The sequence below is a fragment of the Daucus carota genome, chromosome 2 (assembly GCF_001625215.2).
Source record: "Daucus carota subsp. sativus chromosome 2, DH1 v3.0, whole genome shotgun sequence".
Classification (NCBI taxonomy): domain Eukaryota; kingdom Viridiplantae; phylum Streptophyta; class Magnoliopsida; order Apiales; family Apiaceae; genus Daucus; species Daucus carota.
This window is the reverse complement of record NC_030382.2, coordinates 40668184-40690078: the sequence shown is the minus strand read 5'-3', so window position 1 is coordinate 40690078 and position 21895 is coordinate 40668184. Positions and strand designations below refer to the sequence as shown.

Below are 21895 nucleotides of genomic sequence, written 5' to 3'. Positions count from 1 at the left end.
TTGTATAGTATATAAATGTGATGTAAGCAACTTTAAATAGTACATGTGCATTATATTAATTAATCTTCCAATTGACATAATATATAACTTTTTATTTTCTCATTATTGGAAAAAAAAAGGAAAAATAGTTTACATTTTTTTCAATAAAACACACTCGCGTGCTAGCCCTAGTTTACATATGATGATAAATTATTCAATAATAATTAATAACTTACAATTATACGTGAACTTCTACTTATAATTTAGTATAAAATTAAATGATTTTATTACAAAATTTCGTAGTAAAAAATAAGAATAATCAAGATAACTTGCCCAATAATTCATATTATTATTATTATTATTATTATTATTATTGTCAAAGTCAAAAATCAGAATTTATCAGTTGATTTTAAACAATATTTATCGAGAAATTTTAAATAGATCAATATTTTAATTAAATTAAACTATAATTACTAAATTAATGAAATTTTTATAAAGATTAATAATTTGTTTTAATAAACCAAGATACGGATAGCACTGCTTTTACTATATCTCAATAAACCAATCCAGATGCTAAAAAGATTCCATATTTAAAATATATTAAACCCCCTCTTTTTATAATTATCCAGTATACACACATCATAAATTCATAACAACCAAATTTCTGTCCAAAAACACACATTCACACACACATATTCACCACCTGCTCTCTCTCTCTCTCCCTCTCCCTCTCTCTCTCGCTCAAGATGCATTCTCATCACTTGCTTCTCGAGGAGCCTATACGCATGGCCTCCATTCTCGAGCCTTCGAAGCCTGTAAGTTCACATCATCTCCACTCCATCACTTTGGCTAAGATCTCAATTCAACTTAAGCTTGACTTTTATTGACTTGATTTCAACACTAATTAAGTTGATGTTGTGTTGACATGATTATTTGTAGAACTTTTTTCCTGCTATGTCGAAGATCGTCGGAACACTCGGCCCTAACTCTCGATCGGTCGATGTTATTTCTGGTTGCTTAAATGCTGGAATGTCAGGTAACTAATTTTTTTTAATCATTTTTCTAATTTTTTTAATTTCTTGTGCTTGCGATTCAATTATGCAGTGTTACAGTGTTTGTCTATTGTTGTAGATTAGACTACTACTGTGTCGAGTAGAAAGTACGGATCAAGTTAAGTGTATACTTTCGGAATTAGAAATACTTGTTTCCTGTATCTGTTGTTTCCGTGGCTAGCTCTATCATTTACGATACGGTATCGTGGTTTTAATAGTATGAATTAACTAGTCGATTGTCTCTAGTCATACTCGCTAGTTTACGGATTTAAAACTCATTTATTTATTTTTTGTGATATGCTGTTTGTTTGATATGTGCCTTGGTAGCGCTAATGGTGTGTGTACATGAGTGTGTGTGTGTGTGAGTGTACACTAGATTAGTAATTTAGTACTCTGTATTGAGTTTCTAAAAGTAATAGATCAAGCAAGAGTGTATTATCTGAAGTGGTAAGTCTCTCTTTTACAGATTGGAAGGTTAATTTATTTGTACATGTTGTTTATTTGACTTGTGATTTAGTGACGCTGAGTGTGCATGTCTATTATAGGTTACTACTGTATTCAGTTGTTAAAACTTTAAAGTATAGATCAGGCGAGGAATGTCTTTAGTCATACAGTAGCTCTCTCACACACGGAAATTATCGCATGGAGTAGAAAGTATACATTAAATTATATATTTTGAGAGTTTAAAGTTAAAATTTATATATATACGGAAATTATCGCATGGAGTAGAAAGTATACATTAAATTATTCATTTTGAGAGTTTAAAGTTAAATGCAGAGTTTTACTTGTAAATGGAGATTAACAAGTGCTGTCATTGGTTTGTGGTTTCATGGTTTTACCTTATAGATTTTAGTGAATTAATAAGACTGTAACTGTGTTCCCAAATTTGACTCTGGCAGCATAGTATTTCCCTGTTGCAACTGATTTAACAACAAACTGTATATAATATTATATCATAATTTCGTGTATCATTGATTAGACTACTTATGTTCCTCTTGTAGTTGCACGGTTTGATTTTTCATGGGGTGACACTGAGTTTCACCAGGAAACATTAGAAAACCTGAAGGTGGCAATCAAAAGTACAAAGAAGCTGTGTGCTGTAAGTTTGTAGTATATTTTGTTCTTACATAGTTTAGTCAATATTATGCAGTTTACTCCTTTAAAAGCTTGTTCTATGTGTTTAAGGATTAATATCTCTATATGAATTCTAAACATTTAAGGTTATGCTAGACACTGTTGGTCCGGAACTGCAAGTTGTCAATAAAACAGAGCATCCGATATCCCTTCAGGCGGATTCATTAGTGGTACTCACACCTGACGAGGACAAAGATGCTACTCCAAGTCTGTTGCCAATAAATTTTCATGGGTTATCAAAGGTTGAATTTTCCTTCTTAATATTTCTGATCATTTCGCAAATAATCGAATTCACATCAATTTCATCATGCATACACAACCTCTCGAAGCATGGGTATATGATAGGGTGTGACTGTGAAGCATAACTCGTACGTTGTAATTATGAGTAGTTGGAAGCGTAAAACAGAATCAGCTTTGCTTTGACATTAAAGAACGAGGATGGTGCATATGACAGAACAAAATACTTTTAATACTGAGTTTCCTGACAACTATTTCTGGTAGAAGTTAAATAGACTTTGTCAATTTGTGGTGTCAACACAGAATAGCTTTGCTTTTAAAAAAAACGCGTAGTATGTCTGTTGGGTGGAATTTTATTTCTTTAATAACAATTTAGACGGGCATGCGATATAAATGTATAGCTATTCACTTATTTTATTATTTTGCTGTCTAATAACAATTAACTTCCAGATTCCCTTGAAATAATTATAAGGCACTGGGCATTGTACTTGGTAGAGTAGTATAAAGGCCTGTTTATATGTTGAGTGTGGACTTGGGATTTTTAAGATAACCACCTAGCTGGTTTATCATTATTAAATATAAGGCTTTATAGATCTGTTTTAATTATTTGAGACTAACATTTGAAAAAAAAATATATGTTCACTTGATATTTGTAGTATTAGCTACACTCAGCATAACTACTATGATGTGGTCAGTACTGTTACTTTGACAGAAGAGTTCCAGATTTTAGACTCATTATTGAATACAAAGCTATGCATGATAAGATCTTAAAGAACAGGACTGTAATTGTTAGAATAGTAACTAATCCACTGACGTTAGTCTGCTGAATTATTACATCAGTTTTTTTTTTGTATAGGCCAATATCGGTTATAATATCCTTGTCAAGCACTTACAGGTTAACTGTTGATTAATTATAAGGGTGCAATATTGGAGCTGTCTTCTTCATTCTTAAATAGTACAGATAAGTATATTACATGTAAGCATTGCTAAAGCAGAAAGTTAGAATCTCATCGAGCTTCCACGGACACTCACGCTTTCTGATTCTGTATCCAATATCTTTTTAGTCTCTTTATTTTCCTAATTTACACCGTTCTCTTTATATTTCTCCCTATATTAGTCTCTTCCCTGTCTGAAATCCCGAGAGATATACATACTTATTGAAAGTGAAGTCCTCTACTTTAGAAGCAATGCAGATATCGATCCCCTAAGGACCATAAAACATCCTACATTGGGCAGTGATCCTGATACTTATGAAGTGGGTGTCATACATGGAATATATCCTAAAACCTTTGAGTGCTGAAGCATAATATGAGTAACATACACGCAGTAAGCTCCTTGATCAAGAATCTACTCTTTTCTATCCGCTGCGTCATGGCTTCAGACTTTTGTCTGTCAGTGTCCTTTCTAATAAACTGAGGGAAGGCTGAGTACATTGAGACATTGATGCAGTATCCTTGTAATTCAATCAAACTCAAAGCTATACAAGTCCAAGATCTTTAACAAGTCAAGCTTTTGAATTGAGAGTGGTCATCAGCATGTTTTGCGCCAATAGCATTTGTTGGTCATTTGATTCTACATTGCTGTGTGCATTACTTATGTTTGTGTTTTCACTCTTATAAATGATAAACTTAATATGAGATCTAATGGTAATGGACTAATATTTACATCTGTATAATGTCTTCCTCACACTAATTTAAGTATGTTACTGATCCTTGCAGGCAGTAAAACCGGGTGATACTATTTTCATTGGCCAATACTTGTTCACAGGAAGTGAAACGACCTCTGTATGGCTAGAGGTTAGCATATATCTGGATGAAACTTGCAATTCGTCATATTTAAAATTCTGCATGGAAAATTACAGGGCTGTGAACTCTTGTATAATAGAGTCACTTTAGCCTTATCATATCAGCCAGCCTATCTTTCTTTATATTTACAAGTAGATGAGTTGATCGATAATATAGGTGGACTGCTCTATTGTGACTGGATACACCAAATTAAATGTTTGTTGTGAACATAATGGCAAAACCAAAACAACATTTCACTTTAAAGCTATTATATATATAAGAAGTCTAGAGGATTGCACAGTTGGAGGTTCTTTGGCTGCAGGGCATGGTTTATAATGGTATTGGCCTTAGAGGAAAGCATTTTGTAGCAAGATAAAACTCAGTAAACTTCTGGATTGTTGTCAACGACTTCATCTTGAGCTCTTTACGATGCAGGTTACGGAGGTGAAAGGCGAGGATGTGGTTTGTTTAATTAAGAATTCAGCCACTTTGGCTGGGTCATTGTACACTTTACATGTCTCGCAGATCCGAATTGATCTTCCCACTCTCACCGATAAAGACAAGGAGGTATTTATAACTTTGTGTCAGGCATTTCTATTATAAACTCCCTTGAGGATTTGAGCTTGTTTCACTTCTTTATAGTCTTGGTGTAATTGATACATCTTTTAGATATTATATTGGGAATGCTAGAAGAAATTATAAAATTGGTTTTCATTTGTTATTTTTTATTTGCTATAAACATTTCTTTATATAGTTTATAGTTCTATATTTGTTCATGTACAGACTTATTTTTTATTACCTATTTCTCTCTCAATTTTATTTGATCATTCAGTTTTTTGGACATATTACCTTAATTAGCTTATAGCTACAATATGGTTGATTTTTATTTATAATGTTGCTTTGATTAACAGATATAAGTGACACAGATAAGTCCCATGATACGTTTGCATTGCATTATAACTGTTTTATTGATTTCCTTGAAGAAAAAAAAATTGGGTGGGAGGGAGTTGGGAATATTTGAGAATTCATGTTCTGGTTTTTTATTTATAACCTAACATTTTTGATGATTATAAATGGTGACATTAGGTTATAAGCACATGGGGTGTTCGAAACAATATAGACTTCCTTTCACTGTCATATACCAGACATGCAGAAGATGTCCGCCACGTAAGACTACTCTCAATAGTTGTTTTTTTCGGAATGCATTGGTACCAATCATCTGCCATAAAGTGTTCTATTTGCTTTTCTTCCTCGTTTTCCAAATTATGTATTGTGGCTTATTGAGCTTTCGGAATGCATTGGTACCAATCATCTGCCATAAAGTGTTCTATTTGCTTTTCTTCCTCGTTTTCCAAATTATGTATTGTGGCTTATTGAGCTTTAATTTAGTGTTTCCAGTCTCTTGTTTCCTTGCCCACTCCAGTGATGGTTTTTGTGCTGTATTACAGGCTCGTGAATATCTTTCTAAGCTGGGTGACCTCAGTCAAACCCAAATTTTCGCCAAAATTGAAAATGTAGAGGTATAATGGCTACCATCTTCTTTAATTAGATTTACCCTTGTATTCCTCGTAAATCTGCATGTGAACCCGTACAAATTTCCCCCTCTTGCAGGGCTTAAACCATTTTGATGAAATTCTGCAAGAAGCAGACGGCATCATCCTATCACGAGGAAATCTCGGAATAGATCTCCCACCAGAGAAGGTGAGCTTTCAATATATATTCAAAAATCATACAAACTGTTTGTGACTTTAATGTTGATTTGATATTTGCCTTTGATTTTCAGGTATTTTTGTTCCAGAAGGCCGCTGTTTACAAGTGTAACATGGCTGGAAAGCCTGCAGTGGTTACTCGTGTGGTTGATAGTATGACAGACAACTTAAGGCCCACTCGTGCTGAAGCCACTGATGTCGCGAATGCTATATTAGATGGTAGTTTACAGTTATCGTAAAGTGATCTATTACTTTTTCTTTGGTACACGGTGCTTTCAAATGAGAACTCTCCCCTGAGTTCTACTCCTTCCCCATGTCTGTATCCTTAATTCTTAGCAGCGCCACTTTTGCCTAATCATTATTTGTTGAATATCGATAAGATCCTTTGCTATGCATACATGACTTGATGATTCATTTGGTGTTATATTAATATATAATTTTATTTCTGTCTTTACTTGCTCAGGTAGTGATGCAATTCTTCTTGGAGCTGAGACCTTGCGGGGTTTATATCCTGTAGAAACTATTTCAATTGTTGGGAAGATATGTGCCGAGGTAGGTCCTGAATATGACAAGTCTCTCTTTTAAAATAGTCTTATGTACTTGAGTGTTGACTATCAAACTGAGATAGTAACTAATATCTGTATCAACTGTTTTGTTGTGTGATCTAAGTGCAAATGAATAGCTAATTAGTTGCATGGTTGAATCATAACAGAGATACTTTCTATGTTAGCATACAAGCCAATGTAACACAAGATTTCGGAGCTATGTACGTCGATATCGGAAGAAATTATATGTTCTCTTTATGATATGTTTACGTTTTTCTGCTGACAAATAACTTCTCGACGTCCTTGTTTCTCTGACATCCAACTCTAAAATCTTTTTTTTTTTTTTTTTTGACTGCAAATTGCATGCATCTCTATATGGGCTAGTTAGTGAGGCTCAAGTGTACTGATTTGGTCGCAGATAATCCAGGAATTTAGGTAAATATGAGATCAGAATTTAGGATAAGAGAATGATATCTGCCTAAATTTTCTTGCACTATTGAGTTTAGCTTGTAGTATTATGCGGAAATGAACTTATTAATGAGATTAAAAAAAAGATGCAAGAAGCTTTAACTTGGCACCTCTAATTTTGCCTAAAGTGCTTTACAAACCTGTTAGTGGCTATAACTTTCCATCAAATTACTAATCCTTTCTTTATCCCATCCTCTTTCTGCCTTATTGCTAGTGGCATTATCAGCAAGGCATTCCCTGAAGATTATGGACAGTGTGTTATTCAATTAAGATGTGACTACCTCTTTGCACTTTGTGAAACAAGATCATTTTCAATGGAATAAATTTAAGCAATTTAAGAGCAAACATCTCAAGTTCTCAACTTGTACTAGGATCTATACAAGCAAAGGATATTACATAGCAAATCAGTAGAATTATACAAAGACAAGACTACGAGATTGATTTTCCACTCTATAATCATTATTCCATTAAGATTATGAAACCCTATCAAGCCAATATTGTAAACAGTAAGCTTCCCTTTCTTACGGACTACCAAGCCAACTACTTCTTGGCTTGATTCTCGTAAGAATTGAGATATGTTCTTGTAAGGATGGCACATTGCTTCTTGAAGGATGATTGTCCCTCTCTAAAAATCCAACCCCACAATTGTATCCATTAATTTCCCCATAATTGTGACCCTTGGGGAAATTCCCTGTTAATTAAAACAATCAAGCATTAAATCCTAATTGGTATACAAATCAAGTAAATGGTCAAATTCGAGCAGTTGTCAGATTTACAGGTGAATCTTAGTCGAATAACATTAGACCATATATATTTCCCTTGTTTGGTTGTTGAAGATGAAATAAAATTTGTATTTGGTTGTTGGATCATCCATAGTTTATTTTGGTTTATTAATCCATTATGTTTATCTGAATTTCGATAGTTGAAATTAAAAAAAATAAATATATATATATATATATATATATATATATATATATAGAGTTTTACACCAATAGAAACCTCTTTATCCTAAAAACTAAAAACCAATCTGAATATCACTAAATCCTAAAGCAGATACCACTAAATTCTTAAACAACCCCATCTCCACCTCCATCTTCACCAAAGCCACCTCCATCTTCACCAACCCACCTCCACTACCACCACCTCCGTCGTCGCCTCCTTCATAACCACTACCACCTCTATGCCGCCCGCCCCCTCCATCTCCACCTCCATTATTTCTCTAACAACACAACCTCCACGCCTCCATCTTCACCATCCCCATCTTAATCGCTGCTTCAACCTCCTTCAACCATGTTCATACTTCTTTCTCCACTCGACTCAACTTCAAACGCGGAGCCGCCACTAATCCGGCAACGCTCCAACCCCCCACTTCAAGCCGCTCAAACCTCCGCTACAATCATCCTTCCTCCATCTCCACCTTCACCTCCACCATCTCCACCACTATCACCACCATCTGAATTGAAAACATGAACAGATCTGGAGATTTTAAGCTGGAACATATCTGAAGATTAAGTTTTCACTAATTCCTGCAACACATATCACTAAATCCTAAAGAGAATATCACTAAATTGTACTGAGAATATCACTGACTTGTATTGGTTTCTAGTTTTTATTTTAAAATTGGTTTCTATTTGATCATTAGCCTATATATATATATATATATATATATATATATATATATATATATATATATATATATATATATATATATATATATATCAGAAGATAAATTTAATCTTATTTCTTCTATTGTTTTTAAGTACCACGTTCCGAAAAACGAATAAAGATATGCACCTAATATGCAAACATCAAGTAAGGCTTAAAAATCAAATGGAAGGATATTGCATAAATTACTACTGTAAATAGTGAGAGATCTTCCACACACCTTGTATCGTGTTTCATTTAGTAGTCCTAGTTGAAACTGTCAACATTAAGCTTGAACCGTGTTAGTGTGCTTCAAAGTTCAAAGCCATTAAATTCCCTACTATCCGACACCAATTTCATTTAAACCTACCTATCTCACTTGTCTCTTTGTCTCCAAACCTGACTGGCAAGTCCTTTACTCCTGAGTGGAATTCCAGTTTGCCTTGATCGATTTAGAATAGTCCTGGATGCATGTCATTTCACTGAATATTACTTTGGATTGTAACCGTAACTTGTCAACTTTAAAGTTAAATCAAAGTCCTTCATATTGACCTTTGATGCTTATAAACTTTAAACATGTATTAGTCCTTTAAATTGACTTCTGATGCTTTTACGCGCATTGCTAATTAGTCAAGAAACTCTATTCCGCCAAAATTACATGACTTCCTCTAATATTGTTTGTAGTGAGGAGTTTCCTTGTCTTTGCAGTTTTTTTAAATTTAATAAATTCAGTCTTAATACTTTTCCTACTTTTGCCCTTTTTTATTCGCGTATTACAAATATCTTAATCTAAAGGTAAAGATTATACTGTCTATTAATGTCTCATTATTCTAATAATTACACAATAAAATTGAAAAAGTCTGCCTTCGAGGACTTCCAAAAGATCTGCTTAGTTTATTCCACAATAAGTTTAACTAAAACTTTTATTTGATTTATACAATTGTGGATGTCGTAAAACCCTCGTTGGATCAGAAAATGATTGTGAACTTTCTTTTGAGCAACTTTGATATTTTAATATAAGTAAAATGAATTGTTAACCAACCATGGTGCATGGCAGCTTGTCTCTTCTTCCTCTTTGCTTCCCGTCTCTCTATTGTAGCTCATATATCTGACTGCGATGATTTCAGAATCTAAATCGACTTCAACTCACCAAACTCCTGATCATTTAGATTAGTTTTCCGATCCTTAGTGATATTTACATGGCTTGCTATTAAGTATTTAGTTTTGAAAAATGACCATAACTTGACACTGAAATGAGTAATTGATGTGATGTTATTAATGTGACAATTTCTATGGATATAGTTGATCAGAGGATATTTTATTTTCCCCTTTTTCATGGATACGTTTGAACAAATTGCTTTTAAAATTAAATTGCTTTGGTTTAAAACAAAGTCTGATAACATTGTTGCGTCTCTATCTGTGATCCAAAGGTAAAGTCCAAATGTCATACTTATCCATCATAAAAAAATGTCTGCAGGCGGAAAAGGTTTACAATCAAGATCTGTATTTTAAGAAGACTGTCAAATATGTTGGAGAACCTATGACACATCTGGAATCTATCGCTTCCTCTGCGGTATTTTGATTTAGTAATTTTAACTGCTCGACAGTCAAGGTCCTTCGGAAAACAGTTATGTTGGTAACCTAACAAGATTTCGTACTTTTATAGGTCCGTGCTGCCATTAAGGTGAAGGCATCAGTTATCATATGCTTCACTTCGTCAGGACGAGCCGCAAGGTCTTCTAATTATCTCTGCTTTCTTTGCTCACTGATTTCATTTGTGGTTGTAATTAATCAATCTAATGAAATTTCGTGATCCCTAAAAGCATAACATGTATATCTTTGAGTTGAAGTTGCTGATATTTGTTCAGTCATGTACACTGCCTTGATTCATCCAAATGTGTGCAGATTGATTGCGAAGTATAGGCCTACGATGCCTGTCATATCTGTGGTTGTTCCCCGATTGAAGACAAATCAACTTCGCTGGACCTTTACTGGTGCTTTTGAGGTATGTTACAACTTTAAGCTTATTACGAGTTGCTTAACTGCTAGAGAGAAACTAAATGTAGCAAATATCAAGTAGATATACTAATACCACTGACAAGTTTCTGCAGGAAATTACCTTAATTTCTTATGGAATGGTGTATATTCCATAGTCCAGTTGTGGTACTCCCCCTTTTTTGAGAATGTGATATTTTGTCTCTACCTATACTTTTCTGACCTTTTGAAATTGTTCACGCTCTAAATTAATGTTTGACTTTGGATGCACAATCAGTTCATATATTTAATACTATAGGATATTATTCAGGTATCAGGATGAGTGCTTGAAATTATCAAATCATGTCTTTCACAGTGTGTAATATATTTCGTTCTCATTTGTTCTTAGCTGATGGCTGTCTTATGTGCGTCAAATCTACAGATACTAATTATTATCTCTTCCTTTTTGGATATTGAACAGGCAAGACAATCACTTATAGTCAGAGGCCTCTTCCCCCTTCTTGCTGATCCTCGACATCCTGTAAGATCTATTCTGAGGATTGATGCCATTGCTTTCTTTGATTACATTACCCAGTTCAGATTATGTGTCTATCTATAAGTTTAACCTTGTTTGTTAGGATAAGCTTACGACAAGAAAACTTTTTGATGCCTACAAAAGTGGCATACAGAGAAGTACAGAGATGAATTTAGAATGTTTTTGTCACAAGTACTTGTACCTTTATGCTTCACATGAGATCCCCCTTTGAGATGCCGGAGTCTCCTAACCTCTCGTATCCTCTACCCACCTTTCTGTTGGGCCACAAGCCCACGAACTAGAAGCCCACTACCGCCAAGCCCAAGAGGGAGTCCAAGGCCAAAAGCCCATCAAGCAAACACAGGAGGAGCGTGACTTAAAACTTATAAATACAGAGGAGATAAGGCGGAGAAAGGGGTTGGAAAAGAGAGTAAAAGAGCCACCTCCTTGTAATATAGATGTGCTGAGAACTATGTATATTCCGACTTATATCTCAACATTTGGCGCTAGAAGGAGGGGTCTAATCATCCAACCATCAACAAGACATATATATACAATTTCCTATATCTATAATCACTAAAACAGACGCACACACTTTTCATCTCTACAACGGAAAAGCAAATCGGAGTAGTGGATCGGGCGCCTGTAACGCAGCCTACAACAATATCTTCAGAAAAAATGGAGGAAGATGAAGCTCTGAGATCTGAAAACATATCAGCGCCAAAAAACACATCAGATCTGCAATATATGTCGCCGGAGGTGAGTCGACAACGAGAACTTGATCCTCGGAGGTTGTTTGATGATGAACACCATCAAACATGCTCAGATTCGGTGTTTGACGCCGCCGTCAAGCTCCGAAATTGACGATCTATTACATCCGGAAAAGAAGGAGAAAAAACAAGTCAAGATTCGATTCTGAGAATGATACTGTTAGCATTGATGAAATCTCCAGGTGTGAGTTAAGGCATGAGAAATCTTCGACGAGGAGCCACAATCGAGTTTGAGCAGAGAACTGATGTTCTCAGATCTGATCGAAAAAGGAGGCGCTGAACCATTGAACCGATATAGTGTTGAAATTTTCAGAAAATTACCTAGCACAACTCTCAAGTGGTCCAACGATTTGCATCCATATTCTATCGCCTCTCGTAGTTCATCGACTCTCCAGCTCAACGGGTCACCAACTCAAAATTCACAGGAAAATATCATGTATCTTACTCGAAAAAGGAAGCGCTAAGCCGTGGAGCCAGTGAAGTGATGAAGTCCTTTAAAAAAAGTGCAAAATACAACCTCCAAGAGGTTCAACAATCTGACTCCATACTCCATCAGCTCTTGGAGCATACAAAAATTAAATCTCAATGGGATCCAAAGGAAACAAACATATATCCCGATGCGAATTCAAAAATCATGAATCTAGATTTGCTTCTTTGATCCGTCAGCTCTCGGAGCATCCTTGAAAATAAAAGGCATAGCCTCAAAATGGCTCCACATTTCGCCTCTTCGCTCCATCAGCTCACGGAGCATCCTTGAAACTAAAAGGCATAGCCTCAAAAAGGCTCCACAAATCGCCTCTTCACTTCATCAGCTCTCAGAGCATTCTTGAAAATAAAAAGCATAGCCTCAAAAAGGCTCCACAAATCGCCTCTCTGCTTCATCAGCTCTCAGAGCATCCTTAATAATAAAAGGCATAGCCTCAAAATGGCTCCACATTTCGCCTCTTCGCTCCATCAGCTCACAGAGCATCCTTGAAACTAAAAGGCATAGCCTCAAAAAGGCTCCACAAATCGCCTCTTCGCTCCATCAGCTCTCGGAGCATCCTTAAAAGTAAAAGGCATAGCCTCAATGACTCCACAAATCGCCTCTTTTTCTCCCCCCAGATATAGGCTAACAACTATTAGTCAAAATAAGATATTTATAAGCATGCTTGACTTGTGTGATGCTGGCTTATATGAAGGTACAATAAAGAATGTGGTTCCAAAATTCTAATTAATTTTGCAGAGGAGTTGTAACATGGTAGTCCAATATGAGGTCTTGTATATGTATGGGCTTTTATGCTTCCGTGCATTATGGATACTAATGTTGTGTTTGGTTGGGGTGAATTAAAATGGAGGGAATGAAATGAAATTTGAACTATAATATAGTTAAATGTTTATAATTTTCATTCCTTCCATCATTTTATTCCTATCACCCTTAACTAGAGCTCAAACCCCCAACTTTGTGATGGAATGCTCCATTCTCAATCATACTTATTTTCTGCCGCAATCTCATCATAAAAAATTTGCACCCACTCATTTTTTTTCAAGTCCTCCCTCCTGCTCCCTATTATTTCATTTTATTTACACTAATTCCATTACATTCCATTTCATTCACCCCAACCAAACACAACATAAGGGTTAGAGGGATTGCCTGTGAACAAAGACTTTCTATGGGTTAGTTTTGCTGAAGTTCTTCAGAAAGTACTTATATGTGCATGTGTGTGTGTGTATAATGATCCGGAAGTATGTGTCGTGCAATACACATGCCAACTTAAAATATCACCTTATTTGTGTGCCTCCTTTTGCGCATTCTTTAATTAAATCCTTAGGTTATATAATAGGGGAATTCTCTTTTTGCAGGCTGAGTCAACAGGTGCTACTAATGAGTCCATTTTAAAGGTTGCTTTGGATCATGGGAAGGCCTTTGGTATCGTAAAGCCACATGACCGAGTTGTCGTCTGTCAAAAAGTTGGGGATGATGCGGTTGTGAAGATCATTGAACTTGAAGATTAAGACCAAGAGTCCAAGACACTATTCTTGTGCTCTGTTAATAATCTCAGAAGACATACCACTTGTGTTATGTTAATAATCTCATAAATTACCACTTGTGTTCTGAACAACAAGTCTAATATGAAGCTTGGGGTAGGTGTATGAACATCTGCGGGAAGGGTAGCCATAGGTATTTGCTCTTTTGTATTCAAAGAACCACGTGTTTTGGTTATGAACTCAGATACTAACCGAAATAAACTCTTCTGAATTGATGCCAAGTCTCCCTGTCGCTATTTTAATCGAATTCTTGGTATAACTAATTAACAAGGTTGGTTGCCTTCAAAATTTTCTAAATTTTTTGGCGGTGGTGTCAGATGTTATTTTGCAGGTTACGAGAACTGGATGTTTTTGCAGTTTAACTGTTTTATAATATGCTGCCTGTCCATTTATCTGGGTTTCGGCATCACGTGTGGAGGTGTAGCTAATATTGATTCTTGAGAATTTTGTGCTGAAATCTTAACTAGGTATGAAGGATTCTTCGTCATGCTAATTGGGTTTTGGGTTGTCAAGGCGAAGATGGGAAAAAAAAAAAAAAGGAAGGTAAATGATTTGAAGGGTGAAATATCCAAGTACGTGGAGAAAATAATTATGGTGTGTATGAACCCATAAAACAAAGGGGAGGGATTTCTATTCATTAAATAAAAAGGAGGGAGGGAATTTCTGTTCATTAAAGCAACATACCTATCGTTTTAGATCAAATTATAACATTGTGAAAAATTAAGGGATTGCTACCCTGATGAAATTAGTGAATAACGGAAAATACTCGACGCACCGGAATAGTTTCCATTGTAGCAACACTTGTAAAGGTAAATGACAGCTCAGCGTTCATATGAGAGTAATTAGCACAAGACCATTCATCAACTAGAATACATCGTGGCATTTATGAACTAATCTGGATAGACTATAATCATACTCAAAGAATATGTTTTTAACATACCTTCTTTAACAATACAACAAAGAAATGAAACAATTATTTAGCATCTTGTTTTTAATTATAACAATTAGGAGCTTTATCAACAACAACAATGCTCTCTAGGCACGTTCATAGAGCTTCTGAGAAGCGTAATTCTGGAGGACCAGGACCTAGTATCCCCTTTTGTTCTGTTATCTTTCCTAGTGAAGCTGTTGACTCTGGCTGTATATAGATTTCTTCTTCTCTATAAACAGTTGTTTGCCACTCTCCCTGCAAACACCATGAAAAAGAAGAAATTAAATGTAGGCAGTCCATAATACACTAATGACTAAACCCTTTTAAATTAATACTTCCATTAAAGACATTAATGAAAGCAGGTTACTAATCAATCATGCTAAGATATTCTTATTAATGAATGCAGGTTACTAAATCATTAAGGTTTACGATTCATATCATCCGTAATAATCTGACCTTCAAATTGTCATAGCTTTCCGAGGCTATTTACCAATTAATTATAATTTATCAAGGTTATACTTTAAGCTTACCAAATTGATGACTATTTCGCTGGATAATGATATATTTCCATTCAAAAATGTTGCATAGTTACAATGTGATATTTTGATCAAGGTCTAAAACACTGTCATGTTTAACAGGATATCAATGCAACATAACTAATAATTTGACCGTGCAGAGAGACTGAGATTAGAAATGATTTTCAAACAGGGTAGTTGACATGGAATGCTGTCAAACATGCTTTTCTTTTCAGCCCCGTATTAGCTATGGTCTCCCGCCAAACATGCTCTGGTTTTCTTCCTCCGTTAAGCAGGGTGGCCCCCTTGAACCTTCCTCACTTTAGACCTCTGTTTTCCCATGTTGACATTGATCTTTTAGATGAACTAAAATTCCACTCGTAATATATAAAGATTGGATGATTGTTTAACATTATGAGTTTAAACAAGTTAAAGACACCAATAACACAAACAAGAGTAACAAAGATTCCAGTTGTGAAGATTTACATAGATGTCGGATGATACTGTCCAGCAATTTATAAGTAACAACATGGTGCAGCCAAGTCAGGTTTAATGTTCGGGCAAATTAAGAAATTTTGTCACAGTATTGGCAAATCATGATGAACTACAATTTTTAAAGCCCTACCAACTCAACTAGATAGAGAATTTGTTAATACTAAATTTAGACAGTATTGCCATTCACCAACATTGTAATGACCAGTTTAGTTCAGTGCAGTCGATGCAAAATATTTGAAGGACAATGTCTGTTTCATAAAAAGGGTTAGTAACAACTAGGCAAGTGCTCATCTTGCTTGTTACCCATACTTTAGTATCTGATTAAGTGCTCAATATAGGCATCTCTAGGCAACTAAGTTGACTCTTACATATATTTCCTACTACTATAGAAACTTGCCTCATCAAGGTTCTGGTTTGTATCATTCAGCAACGGAGTCATGAGTGGAGGGGCAATATCTGGGTCAGGCTTTTGGAATATAAATGTGGTGTATAAACCTGCAAAAGGAGATATACCCAAAGAATGTACTCAATATGAGAGAAACCTAAGGAGAATGAAAATAAAATAGTGAATTCTACCTAACACGTCATAAGATCTTGGTAAAAGTCTTCCCCGAGAATCAACAAGATTATGACCACCATCAACCAGCATACCTGCAAATTGTGCTCTTTGGGAGCGAAATAGAGTTGTAAAGAAGTCGGCCTTGCTTAAATGAAAATATAATATCAACATTCTTATGCAAAAATCAAGATCTTGCAACTTTAGAGAAGAGCATGAAAACTGAAAACAGCAAATTCCCGGAAAAATGGCAGAAACCCTGCAGTAATTATATAAGAGACAACTGAATAGAATTGAGAATCAAAAAAGATTTGTGTTGAAGAATTTAATAACCTGTTATCATCATAAAACTCGGTCAAATTCTGTATCTCCACATACTCTAGACCTGCTTCCCTGGCCAACCTAAAATTATACAAAAGCATTAACTAACAAAACCTGTGAACAGTCAGAATAAGTGTGGTAATATATATGATCTGTGCGTGTGTGTGTAGACATGATTCTGTGTGTGTGTGCAGACATGATTTCTCACACGCTTTTATGACCTGCTACAAGTCTACAATCTTTTTCTTACATTCTTTTAAGATTGAATATCAGAAGGAAAAAAATCTCAATATAGTAGTTGTATCGTATGAGATTAATTGATAGAAATATTGTATTACAGCCTGTACCATAAGTGCATGCCAGCAGCAAGCTACATGTCGATCTCTAAACATGGTAATTGGGTTAATATTGTCAACATAACTGAATTTTGAATAAAATTGCAAGTTGCATGTAGAAATCTACAATTTCTACTTTAAGTTTGCATGACCAATGACTGTTTATTGGCTGCACCATTAAAGACTGACAAGATTATAATAGATTCGAGTAAACAACCAAGTTCCTACCTTAGATTTTCATCCATTTCTTCTTCTACTACTGAGTACTGACTCGTATACTCTTCTACCTCTTGATGTTTGTATATCCTATACAAACTACATAAACATATATAATTATATACACATATATATACATACATATAGATATATTGTGTATATATAAACTTAATCCTACATGCAATCAACAAAAGTGTACACAGCACACTCTAAAATTGCTCAGATCACTTTGTTCAATATGATTAGAAAGCTATCTAGTTCTAGAAATTTCTCTCATTCAATTAAGAATTTGAGATTACTACCACTTTCACAACTGAAGGAGTTTAACCAGAAAAGAATATTATGTGGAAGAAAACAGAGATCTCGCTGAAAATAACATTCAGAAAAGTACAACTACAATGGAGCAAGCCTAATTATTATTTGCCGATAAGTTCATTCGAATAGTACTTTCTGGTGAAGTGTTCAGTTTGTATGCCTGTGAAAGCAAAAGGACACTAGCCAAAGGGTGTATCATCCTTGATTCCACTAACCCTTTAAATAACAAGTAGAAAACTCTAATGCAAAGAAATGCGCAGCCTTTCAAACACTTCAGAAAAAAGATTCATGAAAATCATGAATCCGGGTCAAAATGGAAGCATAGGATCTGCTGAGTACTTGGTGTAAATATGAGAAGCATCAGTGAATCAAATAAAGGTCACCTGAGATTCCAGCAAGTACAGAAGCAATATAGAGAAAAAGTAGAAACTTGTATAAATGACAGTAGCATACTTTAAAAAAACATTACAAACTGAAAATGTGAACATTTCACGAAGAAAGAAACTTGGTTCTAACTTAAAGAATTAAACTTAGCAAATATTAACGATCAGCTATGACATAGATTAGCCATTCAGAAATAAAACACACCTTATCAAGCTTGGGAAATGAACCAAACAGTAGTTTTCAGCAGAGTTGTCATTTGCAAATTTGAACTGATATTTTTTCCCAAAGAAAGGGAACCTGAAAAAATGATTACACATACAATTTAGACGCAAAAGGGAAATGAAAGTGTGAGAAACATCCATAATAAATGATGTTAACAAACTCGTATACTTCTCCTCCTCAACTTCGAAAGTGATCATGTAGTTTTCAGTTCTAATGCAGTTGGGAACAATATTGGGCTTCATACTACTGCTTTTGTTATGATATGCTTCAACATTCTTCTGGTATTTTGCCCTGCAATAGCACAACTGTATAAATTTGTGAACTTAAAATAACTAGAGATGTTTGAGGGTTGCTAGCATTAATTAGTAAATTTCCTTGCAACAAATTGGAACCCATTAGTTTTTAACTTGGAATCTGGAAAGAAACTAGAAACCTAATGCATGTTGGTTTGGATACCTGTTTCGAGTTGCACAGATACTTTATTAGTATAATGCATTTTTTCTACTAATTAGTAATTAGGAATAGGATAATGCAGTATTAAGATTAAGAAATAAATATTCCTACTTAAATGTTGCATCGAAGTAATGAATATATTTTAGACTTATTATCTGATTTCAAATTCAAAATCATACAAATATATATTGCATTTTGATACTTTAAACAATTTGGTGTCTACTAAAGTTAAGTAGGCGGTAAATTTGTTTTCTAAACACACTTGTCCAGTTTTTATGGTACTTGAACTTGATGAACTTCACATGTCGGCTTATGCCAATGTTTCGAAGATAATTATTATATTATAATAATATTAACGTAAATATTTCTTCTCTAGCTCATGTTTACCATCTCATATCTACTATCTCAAAGGGTGATGAAGTCGTGCAATATTTTAATACAATTTTTCTTCTCTTCTAATGATCACAGTGTAAACTAGTTTGAATGATGACCATAGAGATCAAAGTAAAACAAAAAAAAGTGGTGACAATTATCAGGACATACCATATAGTAGATGAATCGGGAGTAATACCGAAAAAATAACCTCCAGGCTTCAGTAGAGTTGCCACGTTATGTAGAAGTCTTCTGACTCTCTCCTCGTTATCAAAACAAAACTGCAGGTAGGCAGGGAAGTTCCACTATAGTGATTTGGACAGATATAAAGCTTATAACGAACATTTGTAATATTATGAACCAAAAAGTTTAAACCTGTAGGTGTTGCATGCAGCAAACTACATCTGCCATATTGTCCTCCAGACCTAATTCAACATTTTCCTGTAGGAGATTTATGATATGAGATAAAGGATAATTATTCATAAAAATATCTTGTCTTGGTAAATTTATGCACATAGTGACCTTCTCGTCCTCAGGCAACTAGTTTCAATAGAAGCACCATGAAAAGAGATGATCTGATACAAAAATAGTGTTCACCTATACCCTACCATACATTCATACGAACATGATATCTGGCCAATGAGATAAGCCTTCTAGTAAGGGCCAAACCTAAGCTGAACTAAGCTGGAAAAATCACTAAATCAGTGAACTCTTTTAGCTCAAGTCTAATTTTCATCCTTAAAAATCAGTGTAAATTTTCCTAAGCCCCGGCAAATCCTGAATAATCAGTGAAAATTAGATTAAACGATATAAACTATTTAGCTCAGGTGAATTATCCAGAAAAGAGCAAATGATGCATAGATATATACGAATTAAACACAGTTGCAAAATGACAGTCTATAAATGCAAGAGAGGATAGAGGGACTGACAACGGAAGGATCAAGGTCGAAGAACTGATACGTGTAAGCCTTGCCCTTGCTCTCCCACTCTTGTCGAATTTCATTAACCTCAGACGAGTCCACATCTGTTTCAAAATCAACATTTCACATAACGAAAAACCCTAAACAACCGAAATTATTAAAACCACAAAGGGAAACAGGAAGAATAATCAATTGTTAGAGAAGATGAAGACTACCAATGCCAATATAGTGACCAATTAGGGCTTCATCCCACTTGTCTTCATCAGCTACTCTTCCACAGTACAAATCACATACCTACGTACAATTCATCACATTTCTATTAATAACAGGGAGGGGGAGGGGGAGGGGGGGGAGAGGGAGAGAGAGAGAGAGGGAGGGAGGGCGGGAGAGAGGGGGGAGATAGAGAGAGAGAGAGAGAGAGAGAGAGAGAGAGAGAGAGAGAGAGAGAGAGAGAGAGAGAGAGAGAGAGAGAGAGAGAGAGAGATTACAGTAGCGTAGGGGGAGACGAAGATGTTGATAAGAGCAGTTTTAACGAGTTGGAACAGACGATGGTGAGTCGACTCAGCCGGTTTCTGAGTCATCGGAATTATTCCACTCGTCATCCCCTCCGAGCCTAAACCCCCCACTCCTCGGTTTCCGCGTCAATATAACAATAATGATGTATTTGATACAAATAAATCAAATATAAAATTTTCATAGCTGTGAAAAGCGCAAATCGGTGCTAAGCAGCAGGAGTACCTTCTAGCGCTTAAGCAGTAAAGCGGACGCTTAAGCGGAATTTTAAGCGGGTCACTAAGCGGATTAATTAAATATAATTAAATATTTAATTATAATATTAATATATTTAAAAATAATATTATGTTGGGTTAAGAATATGCATTTTTAATATTTTTGATAAAATATATTTTTTTAATTTTATAATATAATTATAGTTATATTATTAAAAATTAATATTTCAAAATTATTTTTAAAAAAAATTAGCAAGTCAACATCATTTTGACCGCTTAATTACCGCTTAATCCGCTTAACGACCGTTTAATCCGCTTAACTGTCCGCTTAATTTTCAAAAACGCTTAATTTCCCGCTTAATACAAAATCGAAGCGCTTTATGGCCGATTCCGCTTAGTCGGCCGCTTAATGCGCTTTTTACAACACTGTAAAATGCTGATATAGAGAAGTTATTTTTTATTTTATTTTTACTCAAAAATAGATAATTTCATTAGTAAAAAAGGAATCGAAAATATAATGACCGAAAAAACAGAGTTTATTTCATTTAAAGAAGTATATCATCTAATTGAAAGCAAGTAAGTACTCCCCGGATAAAAATAACCAATGAAAAAGACCTCTTAAAATTCGTAAGAGCAAATTTCATGAGAAAAAAACTTAAGAGAGAAGAAAAGTGCCTTCAGAAAAGATATATCGTTTACAAACAGATTAAAGATAAAATTAGTATCTTCATAAATATATGAAGTCTCTTTCAGCAAGAATGTAACTACATCCCTTTTGAAAATTTCTTTTGAAAATCTCTTTTGGAACACATGAAAATAAGATAAAAAAAACAAGAGGAACATGAGTCAATATACAAAATTACACATATTATATTAAATAGAAAAAAATATATATCTTAATAAAGTATTTATTGAAAACGTGTTTATATATATTTGATTAGAAAAATAATATAAAACCTAATCGAGAGAAATTTTTTAATGAGATATTAAAGAAAATAAATAATAATTTAAAAATGAAGACATAAAAATCAACAAAATGGCACTTGATTGCCACCAAATATATGTCATCAATCTGGTCAGCCATAAATATTACAATTAAGCCTTCTAGTGGCTCCATTCACCACTAGAAAATCATCAACTTGAAACAAATTTATCATTCTCTCTTATCTCCGTCATATAAACAACTGTCAAAATATAAATATTTAATTATTTTCGACATTTCTCACGGTTTGTACCAACTGCCTCGGACAGCCACAGGCCCACAGTACTATCG

The 21895-nt window shown here is 34.7% G+C and overlaps 2 protein-coding genes across 6 annotated transcripts; one reads left to right on the top strand and one right to left on the bottom strand.

Moving 5' to 3' along the window:
• The first annotated feature begins 565 nt into the window (after window positions 1-565).
• LOC108208954 (pyruvate kinase 1, cytosolic) lies at window positions 566-14106 on the top strand. Its single transcript, XM_017379598.2, has 16 exons — window positions 566-794; window positions 919-1015; window positions 2033-2130; window positions 2252-2407; window positions 4121-4198; window positions 4622-4753; window positions 5273-5353; window positions 5635-5706; window positions 5798-5887; window positions 5970-6114; window positions 6359-6447; window positions 10030-10125; window positions 10219-10286; window positions 10458-10557; window positions 11008-11067; window positions 13674-14106. Exons 1-16 carry the CDS (start codon window positions 726-728, stop codon window positions 13824-13826), a joined length of 1584 nt encoding a protein of 527 aa, XP_017235087.1. The 5' UTR covers window positions 566-725; the 3' UTR covers window positions 13827-14106.
• A 613-nt stretch (window positions 14107-14719) lies between these two features.
• LOC108205593 (mRNA cap guanine-N7 methyltransferase 2) lies at window positions 14720-20563 on the bottom strand. Of its 5 annotated transcripts, none has more exons than XM_064087527.1 (12): window positions 20383-20553; window positions 20110-20188; window positions 19904-19998; window positions 19350-19415; window positions 19146-19255; window positions 18318-18440; window positions 18132-18224; window positions 17241-17327; window positions 16690-16758; window positions 16377-16465; window positions 16194-16295; window positions 14720-15041 (listed from the first exon to the last, which is right to left on the bottom strand). In XM_064087527.1, the coding sequence occupies exons 1-12, from the start codon at window positions 20494-20496 to the stop codon at window positions 14905-14907; spliced, it is 1164 nt and encodes a 387-aa protein (XP_063943597.1). In that variant the 5' UTR covers window positions 20497-20553; the 3' UTR covers window positions 14720-14904. The 5 variants fall into 5 exon arrangements, with proteins under 5 accessions (XP_063943597.1, XP_063943599.1, XP_063943600.1 ...); XM_017375554.2 differs by lacking the exon at window positions 14720-15041 and adding an exon at window positions 15456-15635 and having other exon boundaries at window positions 16198-16295; XM_064087528.1 differs by lacking the exon at window positions 14720-15041 and adding an exon at window positions 15489-15682 and having other exon boundaries at window positions 16198-16295.
• Window positions 20564-21895: the final 1332 nt, after the last annotated feature.

Coding starts and splice junctions, on each gene's coding strand:
- LOC108208954 (XM_017379598.2), top strand. CDS start 726: ATGCATTCTCATCACTTGCTTCTCGAGGAGCCTATACGCATGGCCTCC. Junction 5,707..5,797: donor CCAAAATTGAAAATGTAGAG/GTATAATGGCTA, acceptor CCCCTCTTGCAG/GGCTTAAACCATTTTGATGA. Junction 10,126..10,218: donor AATCTATCGCTTCCTCTGCG/GTATTTTGATTT, acceptor GTACTTTTATAG/GTCCGTGCTGCCATTAAGGT.
- LOC108205593 (XM_064087527.1), bottom strand. CDS start 20,496: ATGACGAGTGGAATAATTCCGATGACTCAGAAACCGGCTGAGTCGACT. Junction 19,416..19,903: donor TCGACCTTGATCCTTCCGTT/GTCAGTCCCTCT, acceptor AATCTCCTACAG/GAAAATGTTGAATTAGGTCT. Junction 16,296..16,376: donor AAGATCTTATGACGTGTTAG/GTAGAATTCACT, acceptor CTCCTTTTGCAG/GTTTATACACCACATTTATA.